Source organism: Hirundo rustica, chromosome 3, assembly GCF_015227805.2.
Source record: "Hirundo rustica isolate bHirRus1 chromosome 3, bHirRus1.pri.v3, whole genome shotgun sequence".
Classification (NCBI taxonomy): Eukaryota; Metazoa; Chordata; class Aves; order Passeriformes; family Hirundinidae; genus Hirundo; species Hirundo rustica.
The window spans coordinates 62,177,290-62,190,276 of NC_053452.1; the positions used below are offsets into that span (position 1 = coordinate 62,177,290).

The 12,987-nt window shown below is 38.2% G+C and overlaps 1 protein-coding gene across 4 annotated transcripts in view; it reads left to right on the forward strand.

Annotated features, from left to right (window-relative positions):
* PTPRK (protein tyrosine phosphatase receptor type K) overlaps positions 1-6,092 on the forward strand; it is a 388,737-nt gene extending 382,645 nt beyond the window's left edge. For all 4 annotated transcript variants that reach the window (XM_058419621.1, XM_058419620.1, XM_040057700.2 and 1 more), the window contains 3 exons: positions 398-561; positions 1,839-1,974; positions 4,332-6,092. In XM_058419621.1, coding sequence (XP_058275604.1) covers positions 398-561; positions 1,839-1,974; positions 4,332-4,385 — 354 coding nt within the window. In that variant the 3' untranslated portion in view covers positions 4,386-6,092. The remainder of the gene's footprint in view (positions 1-397; positions 562-1,838; positions 1,975-4,331) is intronic.
* Positions 6,093-12,987: the final 6,895 nt, after the last annotated feature.

Genomic DNA, 12,987 nt, shown 5'->3' on the forward strand with positions numbered 1-12,987 from the left:
TTTAATGGGGTCAGTTCATGTATAGGAGCCAAATGTATCTCTCTCTCTTTCTGGAACTCTAAGAATTTAATAGTGATGTTTTAAATTTATTTGTGGTGTTAAGCAACCTTGGCACATAGAATCCATGGAATTTGTTGATCTAGAATTCAGGATAGGTTACATTTGTGATCGAAAAACTGTGATGCTGTCTTCAATGTAGTTCCCTTTTATACCTTTTCTGATGTATTCCTTGAGCTGAAGTGGTAGAAGTTACGTGGAGGGCCTACCATGCAATGTACACACGTTAGAATATCTCTGTAATATAAACACCTAGGTTTCATGTTAGTTTTATATTTTGGTTTTCTAAACAAAGATGTAAAGGTGCCATTTTGACCTAAAGCTCTTTGATTTCCCTTAGCCACAAGAGGGCTATCTGATGGTGCAGCAATTCCAGTATTTGGGATGGGCTTCTCACAGAGATGTACCAGCTTCCAAGAGATCTTTCTTGAAGTTAATTCTCCAGGTTGAAAAATGGCAAGAGGAATGTGAAGAAGGGGAGGGCCGGACCATCATCCATTGCTTGTGAGTAACTTGGAGAAAGTAAATTGCTGCTCTTCAGATAAAATCTTATAAATTAATTATTTGCTTTAATTTAAGCAGTATTCTTATGGATACTGTCTTTTGCACCTGGGCCTGTTACTTTTCTAACAAAAAAAACCCCAAAAAGAAGTACCACTGCCTACCACTGTAGGTTGGCTTTTGTTCAACTTTTGGATTTTTCTATGTCAGGTCAAGGAACGAGTATTTTGAGTGTGATAGTGGGGTGATATTGTGTATAGTGTCATCTTCTGTACATAATAGAATGTTTTTCAGGGGCAAGACATGTAGAGATCTCTTTCTTCTGTCTGGCTTCAGTAAGGAAGTCTTCTATACTGAGTGCCAAATACGGGGGGGTTGTGTCTTTTGCACAGAGCGTGCTACATTTTTTCCCAAAAGGAATGCCTATTTTGAGGGAATTAAACTGAAAACTATGGATATATAAAATCTGAAAAAAATCATTACAGTACATGATACTAAAACTATTGTTGGTAAATGACCACTGGCTGCTTACCTGATGCTTAAATGGGAGCTGGTTTAGGAGTTTTGGAAAGATGGCATCTTCTTCCCCCTAAGCAGAGAGTAATCAATCTGTCTCCTACCTTATCTAAATCTAATATTTAAAACTTAGAAATTGAATTATGCATTTCTCCTTACTCTAAAAAAAAGACCTTTGTTTAAATGTTCAGAATTAACCAGTGACCTGTTTCTGCCTACACCACCTCAAAATTAATAAGAAAAAATACCTACCTTAATTTCTTTGAAATTAAGATTAAGATAGTTCAGCAGTGTCCCCAAAGGTCAACAAGTTATTAAATCAGTGATGCCTTAGCCTATATGGTTGAATAATCCTCATATCATAGGTTAATTTAAGTGAGTGTCTTTCCAGAAGTAAGTGGAAAATGTACTTGACATTGAACTTGTTTTTATTATTTCTAATGTCCTACTTGCCATTGAACTTGGGGTTTTGGTGTGTTTTTTGGTTTTTTTTCTCTAATGCATATGTAATTTAGACTTATAGCATGGTTGGGCAGCATGATGGGCTGTAAGGGCAAAATTCAAAAGCAGTAATTGAGAGGAAGGTCAGAAAAAGCAAATGTCTTAGACCAAACCCACTGGAGCTGCAAAGAGTCTGCTAAAGTCTGATCTCCCTCTGAGATTCAGGAATCACTTGTGCTTACAGAGTAAAAGAACAAAAGTCTGTTTTGGATGCTGTCTTTAGGCCACCGCGGCACTTAACTCTCTCTTTTCCTTGCATACAGGAACGGCGGTGGCCGGAGCGGGATGTTCTGTGCCATCGGCATTGTGGTTGAGATGGTAAAAAGGCAGAATGTGGTGGACGTTTTCCATGCTGTGAAGACCTTGCGGAATAGTAAGCCCAACATGGTAGAAACCCCGGTAAGCACCAGCCCTGCAGGGTTGCTGCAAACAGCCAGGGAGCCAGAGGCTGCCTCGTTGCGTTAGCTGCATTTTCAGTCCTGTGCCCGCAAAACAGCGCAAACCTGCCATGGGCCAGAAGAAGAACGAACAGATATTGAGTGCAAACACAAGTCAGCATCATAAGAGCACAGGCTTAGCATTGTATACTACCTTTCTTGTAGTGGTTACATGCTTTCCACAGCAAGCGTTCTTAGTTAACAGAATGTGCTTTAGTCTCCCAAAATAACCTGGTCTGTTTGAAAGGAAGTTGCAGCAGGCTGCACTCACACAAGCCGTCTTGCTTGTGTGAAATCTTACAGAGCAAGGCTCTTCCTCCTTGGAAGGAATAAGCTGTGGAGTACAGATTCCTAGCTGGATCTGTGAATATTTTGCTCCTTAGTAAAAACTGCTGCTTTGAAAGTTGTGTTGAATAATGACAATCTTTGTTACTCAGATTTGTAGTAGTCAAAATGATACCTCAGGGCTTTAAAATCAAACATTTGCATCTAGCATATTGTAAATTAATATATAAAATCATTTAGGTTGGAAGAGACCCTTAAGATCAATGAATTCAACAGTTAAATAATAAGCAATATAAACAATAAATTAATATAAACAACATGAGCCTGAATTAGCAAAACTTTAGGAAGACTAAATATCTGTATGTACATTGCCAGAACTCAAAATAACCTTGAATCTTCTGATTAATCTTTATGCACACAGTATGAGTGCCTATCCATTTGAACGTTTGCCTCTGTCACAAAAAAATCAACATTAAGGACTGGAACTTTTTCCTTAAAAAAATTCTCCCACATGGATGTTTTTCCTTTTTGTAGGTGAATGAAAGCAGGTTATATAGTGTTTGGAAGTTTCTACCATTTGAGTCTCACACTGCCAGCTGCCAGTGTCACTTTTCAGCCAGATGGCTGCCTACAGCATAAAAATCAGGGATGCCAATTGAAATTAAAAACATGTTTTAGTTTACGCATAGTGGAAATTGCTTCTGACCCTGTGAACTTGCACATTGTGCGAAATGGCTGTAGCTGCCTCTTCCCATATTCCCCTTTTTTTCACGTGTCAGTGTTTGCTTAATATCAAATAACTTTTGTGGCATGATTTTCTTAATCACAGTGCATCACTTCCATCCCTTGTCACCACATAAATTAAGAAGATGGTTTATATGTTAACACATAGAACATCCTTTGGCAGCAGTGACATTGGGCTAGGTGTTGCTGCTTTTGCTGCAAACACTTTGCATTCTCCTGTGTCACAGACACCTGAACCACAACATTTGCTGCCTGGATTTCAGTTCACTGCTGTCAAGAAAACAGGTCAGATCACATGGAAAACTGTGTCTCTGTAAAGGGAGACCAAGGTAGATTGTGTTTGTTTCTGATAAATGCTCTGCAAAATTATATTGCATTTCGAAATAGTCCTGAATTCCACTGTAGCTTTACATTGACGTTGCTACATTTTTTCAGTTATGTATTTGTGTCGTGTGGGTTTTTATTCAGAACTCTTGAACAGCAGAAGCTGTTGAGTTGTTAGTTAGAAAACAAACGAGGAAAACCACTGTATAGCAGGTCATGTGCCCCTACATTCAGCAACAGGATCAGATAACAACGAGCAGTGAAATAAAGCCTTTAAGATATCCCCACAACTTCCTGTTAATGCATCACACTGTCTTCCTCCTGTGCAAACAAAAATAAATCACAAGGGCAGATTTCATTTTTCAGGTCGTGAGAACAATGGACATCAAATTAATTTCCTTTGTTTTATTTCTTCTTCCCCTTCCCCTCTCCTCTCTCCTTCCTCCTCCCTGTCTCCCAATATCAGCTCTCAACAGCAGCATTGTTGAGGAGAAATAATCACAATGAGGTTTTGAGCTTTAACTTCCTTTTTAAATGTGCATCTGGTCTTTTGGATGCCACATCAGTGGGACTGTACTGGGCTCTGGGCATGGAGCTGCTCAGGGTCCTGCACCAGTTACTGCTCAGTGTCAGCTAACTCAAATGGAAGTGGTGTATCAGAGTCAAGGTGCTTTCACGGCAAGAATGCTCTGACTGAGAGGAGAGCTTTTCATGTTTGATAAACCAGTTCAGAAGCTGAAAAAAATCAGAGAAGCACGTCATTGCTTTCCATGGTCAGGGTCCTTTTCCCCTTCATCGGTTAGGGTGAGTTTTTAAATCATAGCTGGTAACATACTTGTGTAATGGAGGGTATAGAAAATCTAAGCCTGTCTGGTTTGCTAATTAGCAAAGAATGTTCTTGGTTACAGATATTGCTGCTAAGATTTTAGATTTTAATGTAACTTCTGTTTCTGTTCCCCCTTAAAGGAGCAATATCGTTTCTGCTACGATGTTGCACTGGAGTACCTGGAATCCTCTTAGTCGGAAAGGATGTGGCGAAGTTCACCAAATACCTGAATCTCACTCAACTGTTTTGACAACAGTTCTTGATCCTGTGAAGAAAGATTTTAGGGGAAGAGGGGGGGTGGGAGGGATTTTAAATTTTAAATGCAAAGTATTTTTCTTATGAAGTTGTGTATCTTAATAAAAGAACTCAATCTGTTTCTATGCTTGTATACAGTATCAACATTTAGTGCCACATAAATACTATTTAATGAAACCAGAGTCAGAAGAGATTTGCGCAAATTAGGACCTTCTCGTGTGTGTATATGCAGCCGTCTCTCAGATACAGTAGAGCGACCATCTGTTGCATGTATCAATATTTCCTATATGGTATTTTTTTTTTCTTTTGATACATTGTTAAAGTACAATAACAGTGCAGATTGATAGTAAGGTTCATTCTTTATAAGTTTCAAGTGTTGCATATATATATTATATATAGTAAGAGAAAAACTGGCTTATTTTGTTTTAATGTGCAATGATGGCTGGATCACATAAAGATCTTTATAAAGAAACTTAAACATAAGCCAAAGACTCAAGTGTAAATATGTCTATATGGAGAAAGCACATGTATTTATTGTTTACTTGCATTCCTTTTTTGATGGCTGAAAAAAAAGAAGAATCATTTTTCTTGAAGAAAGCTTTTTTTGCTGAAATCAAGTGTAAACAATTTTTGTAGTTTATTTTTTGTATGTTTTAGTGTAAGTAGAAGACATACTTTTTATGCATAGACCAAGAAACATTGGTATAGTGGCTTTGTTGTGTACATGCTTGTGATTCAAATTCATGTAAACAACTTAGAAGGTCTTATAGAAGGTCTTTAAGTACAGGACCAAAATCTAAACATTTTCCTGAAAATGTATAATTTTTCACAGTCACATTAGTTAGGTACTGATAAAAAAAACTATGTAAGGAAGTGCACACTTCAAAATGGCCTTGCCTATGACTTGCACAATATTGGAAGAAATTTTTAAGATCCATTAAAATTGTACAGGAACCAATTGTTTAAAAACTATTGAAGCACAGATCAACAGAACTGTGACACAAATAGATGGGTCTGCCCTTCAGGGTAAAAAAGTATTTGTTTAGAAAATTGTGAATTTAAACAATGTTTAATTTGATGTTTACAAACATGTAAGCTTTGCTTCCAAGAAAGCAAAATTTAAATAAACCAATGCCAGATTCTGATTATAGTTGTGGTGTACAAAATATTACTTTGCTTTTACTTAGCTTGCAGCCATTTCTTCACAAAGTTTCCTCTATATTACCAGCTAAAATCAGTCCAATCTCCTCTAGGTCATTTTTAGAACAGGCAGTAAAAAGCTTTTAAATATTCTGTAAAGTAAGAGTAAACTAATTTTTTTTTCAATTTTTTTTTTTCCTCTCTCTTCTCCCCTGCTTTGATACCCTCTCATTTACTGTCCTTGTCAAGGAGTCATTCTTGTCTGGAAGACCAATATATTTGGATAAGGAAAATCTCAAAAGGAAATTGTATTATTTTTCACCCCAGTGTGTCTGGGAGTATGTCATAACACCCCATGGCATCTGTATGTCCTAAATTTCTTCCTTCAGATACATGGAATTATACATTCAACACTATAAACATCAGATAAATGTTTAGAGAAACACTGCTTCTCAGATTTTTTTTCAGTGCCTCCATCTGTACTGCATAGCTCCACCTCTTTCAGATCTAAACCACTTTTTCTTTTTTTCTGTTTTTTTGTGTGTGGGTTTTTTTTTTTTTTTTTTTTTTTTTTTTTTTTTGTGTGTGTGTGTGTGTGTGTCACCCACTGTTAATTCCTAGTTATGAAGCAAGGTAAATAAATAAGGTTTGAAACATTCACTGGGTCTGACTACTTAATACTCAAATTACTCTATTTTTTCTTCTGCCATTTTTTCGTACTGCCATGCTGGAAAGTGGAGTCTAAGTCACATGCTTGATAACATTCTTAGCTTTCCCTGTGAGGAAATGGCATTCAACTAACTTTGGCAGTCAAAGTGCTAGGTCTGTTACCTAGAGTTGACTGTCTGGTCACCACATTTTGTGGAAACAACACACCTGATGCGTCCTGCCTGCCAAATATCTGTCTGGCACTAAATGATTTTGACTGTGGAAAAATCTTCCTCTGTTGTCTGAGAGGATGTTGAGAAGACTAGTCTAGAAGTCTAGATTAATTTTGTGACAGATGAGATGAGTAGCTCTTTGGGTTACAGAATATAAAAGCCACATTCTGTACTGCCCAGAATGACGTTTATGTGTGGGGTGGAGTTTTTCTCATGGAGAGCTTCTGTGTTTGAGACAGTGGGGTCCATCCCAATCAGAATTTCATGATCCTGGCTAAGACCTTCGAGTCCAGTTTCCCCTGGACATTAAGCATGACTGGTGCAAGGGCTAGTATTAATCCTGGCATTGCAGCATACTAAGCCTGCAAAAGAGAGCCTTGGGAGCATCCCCCTTGACTAGAAGAGATTATAGCTGCCACTGGTCATTCTGCAGAGAGGAATTCTGCCAGTGTTCAAGCACTCTGAATGCCTCGTAATTTCTGTAACTTGCTAACTGTGGTGATCTAAAGAGCTTTTGCAATAGCTTGTGTTTGAAACATTTCTGGGAAATTCTTCCTAGCAAGGTCAGGGAAAACTATTCAGAGGGAATATGGTATGTGAGAAGCAGATGAGAAATATTCTCCAGTGATGGTATCTCTTGAGGGTCTCTTAGGCAAAAGATAATATTAAAATGTGGTTTTTAGTATAGAATTAGAGGAGACAGATTGCTTAATTGTGCAGCTCTTTCCCTTCTCTTATATCACCCAGGGTAAGCAAATGTCATGTTTGTATTTTGAGAGTACCAGCTCTGTTACTCGATAAATGTTGCTCCAGTATCCTTTACTTACACCCCTGCAAGACAGAAGAAAAAGAAGTGAGGGAACTGAAACCTGACACAGAGAGAAAACAAATATTTATCACAAAAAGAGTGTGGTGTGGAAGAATAGAAGTATTCCTGACACTTGGACACTTGAAGAGGGAAAAGTTTCACTCCCTGAGGTGGTGAAAAGCTACTGGCATCAGTATCACGATGTGCCAGCAGCTCCTAACCTGGAGTGGTCCACAGGGTTCAAGACTCTTCAAAATCTTTCAGCTTGCTGTCATCCCTGCTGAAATAATAGCACAGAGTCAGTCAAGTGGCTAAAGCCTGCAGGCTGCACTGCCTCTGCTCTCCTTGGCAGCATGAAGCAAGGGCTGGACTCATACACGTGATAGATACAGAAAGCAAATGGGCATCAAGGCAGAATACAAAGAAGAGAAAAAGGCTACATCCATGGAGGTATGTGAGATGATTCAAATTTGAAATGAATGAAGTTGAAACTGGTTTAATGCCACACAGTGAAATAGCCAAAGGAATGCACAATTTCCCAAACACATGGGTGCTTTGTGTAAGAAGTTATTCTTTACTCTAAAACTGAGAAGTGATGAGTCCAGTGTTCTGCTGTGTGTAGTTGGTAGTGGAAGGAATTCTGTGAGTCACTTGGATGGCTTTAGTTCATTTTCTATAGGCCAGTAATCAAAGAGGTAATTTTAAGATGCATTGAAATGATCTGAATTTTCCCAAAATAACCAGATCTTAGGATCCAACACTGAAGAACCATAAAAGGTGTGAAGCACCTTGGAAGTGTTTAAAGCTGTGTCGCTGAGGTGGAATAGCTACTGAACCTCAGCATCCTGTATAGCAAGAGGCTTTCTTTCTTTCTTTTTTTTTTTCTTTTAGCCTTCTGAATCTTCGTTTCCTGTTCATAGTGACCTAACTCCAGCAGAAGGATGTGCGAGGAGACTCAGATTCTGACCTTTTATCTGGATCCTGAGAGATCAGACCCCAGCTGGTCGATGAGATCCTAGTATTTACATTTCCTGCTTTCTGGGTGAATGATGTCAGTGGGAAGCAACTTGGAAAGAGGCTTTGCCTTCCTAGAAAACAGTCACTGGCATAGGGATATGAAGCTTGAAGCTTAGTATCTTCAGCATATGCAAGCAGTTACTGGGATTTATTTCATTTGGGAAGTTGCTCAGTCTATGTCCTACATACTACATTAAGAAACAGAATATTCCTTGAGGAAACATGAAAGCCAAAGCTACTGCAGGAGTGCGCTCTTTCAAAACGATTAACAATTTCCAAAATCAAAGGTCTTAAAAAAGCAGACTGGGGAAGCAATGGTAGGCAAATGCTTTGTCACTGAGCCTCAAGTGTGAATTGAAATGTTAAAGTACAAGGAAGGGACAGCCTGAGAAAAAATGTTGCAGAATCATTGCATGGCCAGGCCACCTGGACTGACAAATGACTGTATAAAGGACCTCTTTTAAACTTCACTCTGCTGCAGTGTCAGAAGAAACCCTGAGATCTTGAAATAAATGTAAAAGCTGCTTTTATAGTGCTCTGCTCTGTACTGAAAAGAAAAGTAACTCATTTTCTGCTGTACTTTCCTGTGTCACGTAGAGGTCTGAATTGAGTAAAGTGATCCTAATCTCACAAAAGAACTTTTGTGGTGATTTATTGCTACTGGTCTTTGTTAAACAGTCAAAGATCCTGTAACCTCTGCAAATCCAGGATAGTCAAGGGTATCTGTGAATATTCACCTATGTTGTTACTTTCTAGGGTTGAATAATCTGCTGGGATCAGATTGTGTGTACTGAGGATGAGACTTTCAGAATATGCAGAGGTTTAGTCCCATAAATTTTCCTTCAACTTTATGCAGAAAAACCTTTGGTAATTTTTAAACTGGGGCTCTGCTTGAGCAAACATTGAGATACTGAGAACAGAGAAGTGTTTCTAAATTATTTTAAGCTTCCTGGATATTTTTTCTTCAAGCCTGACTAAAAGGATAGTGTGAGATTGTGGTGGTGGTTGACGGGCATAAGTGTTATTTTGGCCCACGCTTCTCAGAAATTAATTCTTTCCCTGCTGTTTGGATTAGAGTCCTAATTTATGCAAAGATTGACATGTATGATGACAAGCACAATAGGATGCTTACCTAACAATAATGTTTATAAACTGTGTCTTGGCCAACAAAGAACAGATGTTTTTGTGCCTTGTTGAGATACAACAGCTTGATTTCAACAGTCTTTTGTAACACCTTCTAGCTTCCATCTGGATCAGAAAATAATTCCTTCACAAATTACGTGAAGATAAATTTGAAGTCCCTGTATGCGCAGATTATTTTTTTTCAAATCCCCTCTAAGTAAAAGAGGAAAAAAAAGTAGTCTATTTGAAAAAAAAAAAAAAAAAAAAAAAAAAAAAAAGTCTGGTCTGTCTACTGGACATGGAAGCAAAACCTGATCTTTCTTGCAAGCTTTGGAGTATCCTGGAGCTCTTTGGTAATGAGCACAGAAATGGCATCTGGCAAAACACAGTACCTCCAAATTCTGATAATATCTCTGCATTTTCCTGCCAGGTGCAAACCCATGTGAGCTCTTTCCATTTCTCAGAGCACAACTTTTGTCTTTCTTTTGTGTATTTAATCTTCTAGAATAGTACCGACACCGTATTTTGCAGTCTTGAAAGGCTGAAGAAAGTGAATGTCTTTTTGCATTCCGATAACAAAGGTGAAACCAAAAGATTACAGTATCTTTGGGGTTTCTCTCTCAAGATAACCAGAGTGAGCTGGTTTTTTGTAGTAGCTATAAAGTCAAACTTTACGTTTCAGAAAAGTTTTGGAAGACATTTGTCTTTCTTAAGTCCTAACAGGTGAAATCATAGTTTATTTGTGATCAAATACATTAAATTGCTTAATATTTTGTTAGTCTTTCTGATCCACTTGCTGTATCAATGAACAGATACAATAAATAGCCCATCTGGACCCATGGTCTGAACTATCTTCTGCACAGAACCTGGTGCTGTAGCCTTTTTCCTCACTTTCAGAGTGAAGTTGTTATGAAACTCACTGATAATCCAGAATAACATTGCAAAATTGCCTCTGTGTACTGAAAATGCTTGAAACTCCGTGTTCAAGGAGTGTATGCATTCATTTTAAACTAGGTGGAAAACATAGGAAGCTGTGACACTGTTGCAACCTTTTCTGTTGCACAAAATCTACCGCTGAAGCTTCAGTTGGTGCAGTTTAAACTGTATAAATAGGTTGCTGCTTGGTTTCATCTCCTGAATTGGTCAAAGTTTCCAGCTTACCTTGCAGTAAGTGATATACAGCAAATACAGTTGAAATAGAGCAGTGATTCTCATAGGACAGACTTCTTGAGGGGTGAGGATAAAATAGAATATAAAACCACTAGGCACGTTATAGGTACTCTTAATATTTCTCCTCCAGCCAGAAGAGGTAGTTCAGCTAGTGTGACAGTGAGCTGTAATTACACTGTGAGAAAATAACTGTGTGGTTTTGTCTGTGGCAAAGACTTTTAAAAAATTCTTTAAAAAACAGGGAAGTAGTGCAGCTTTGTTTCTACTTCAATGTGCCTTCCTTTCAGGTGTTTTGTTTACTTCAAATAATAACCTTGCTTTACTGATACTCCTTTAAGTAGTCAGAATGACACCCTGCAGCAGTCTGTCCCTAAATACAAGTAAGCTGTTGGTATGTGGATTAAAGGTAGCAGAGAGAGGTATGATGAGTCCTATAAGATATTGAGGGGATGATTACAATGGACAGAGGCCTAAGGAATAGGCCTTTAGCTTTTGCAGTGTGGGATTTATAAACTTTTTGCAAGAGACAGAAAATAAAATAGTCAGTGAACTCACTGGGATCAGCACAAAGATAGGAATCTTGTTCACCCTTTATTTGTCAACAGAATAGAAAGCACTGGCTTTGGATGTAAGAATAGGCAAGATAAAAGTATAAAAATCCAGACAAGATTGGAACTTCCCAAAAACATGCAGTTATGAAATATATGAAAGGATATAGCAATCCTGACTGCTTCAGTCTGTGAAAAAGTTTCAAATATTGAAAAATTGTCATATTTGTGGTCAAAGAAGGTTGAACAATTGATTCAGGCCACTGAGGATAAAAGATGCTGAGCAAGGGACAGTGCCAAGGGAAAAGAAATGGGCAATTTAAGTGAGCAGATTCTTCAATAAAGGACATTTCTGCAGAGGTACTGTGAAATATTAAAAAAATAATAATGCCACCAAACCAAGTTTAGCACAGGCAAGAAACTTGAGAATCTGGTCACATGCCTCATTTGATGACCTATGAACTCCAGTACATTTCTGGAGTCAGTGCGCCTTGAAGACCACAAAGTGCAGTTTTTGAGATACCGTATTGGTTGATGCCAATCAGAAAAGGGGAACAATGCTGCGACATCGAACACAGTCATTCATCTTAGTTGTGAGGACAAGCAACAAATGAGAAGAACATGTGACAGGAAGTTATAGCTTAGGTGAGATTTCACAGGTGTGGTCTCAGCCCGTACCTCACTTCTAAGTGACAGCCAAGTGCAGGCTTCTTTTTGATGCTTGTTTTTCAACATACATATACATATACATATACATATACATATACATATACATATACATATACATATATTCATTTCTTAGAAGAAAGAAGGTTTTATTGTGACAACCAACATCAGAGATCAGGGTTGAGAGGGGAACACGTTTTTTGGGAGAGCACTCTGAAAGGCAGGTGCTTTACTGTGTCCTCTAGGGAGCCACAGTAAAAGAAGAGTTCAGATTGAGAAGAATTCTAAATATCCTGAAAACAGAAGCAAACCTGATAAACAAATAGCTCCAGAGTCCTACATGATTTGGCATTTGGGAAAAATTACAAACATTGGACTGGGGAGGGGCACATGCCCTACAAGTAGGTCTGAGTTTACAGCCCAGTATGGCAAAATAAAAACTGAATTATCAGATAATCCTGGGAAAAACAGAAATTAGAATGTGACAATTATTTTGTTGATATACACATACAAGTCTGCATTTTCCATGCCGTTACATTTAAGACTTTAAATAACACACCTGCATGGTCATACAAAGACTCATCACAGTACCAGGACATCTTGATCTTACTAATTGCTTTGAGTTTGCCAGGAGGTGCCTATTCTGAACTTGTCACAGGCACACAAATGTTTAAAGAAGACAGATACTCATCTCTCTTCAAGCCCATGTGCTTTTCAGACTAGAGTCTTTATTCTTACCTGATCATTCTTCCTCTTCTTCCAGTGTCCTTTGTAAATTGACTGGGATCCAGCAACAGGACATTGTATATGTTGTTCAATTTTGTTGTTTGGTTTGGTTTATTTTAATTCTTGTTTTCACTGTTGTTTTTTTACTCAGCACAGGCTGAAGCAAACCAAGCACGGATGGAAGATGGTATTATCTCTGTAACACATTTCAACTTTTCAGCAGAAACAATTTCAACAGTAGTTCCAAATTTAAGCTGAATAGCTGAACCAACACCTCCTATCTTCATCTGAGGTCACCTGGCACCTCTGAAAGCAAGATTTTTGCTAGTTGTCATTCAAACTCTGCTGAGCATTTTAAGCACGGTGACAATGACTTAATTCCAAAATGAAACAACTTCAACTGATCTTTTGTTCTTTTCTTGGGGTTGGGGAGGAGGTGAAAAAACCTGTTCCCTTCCAGTTC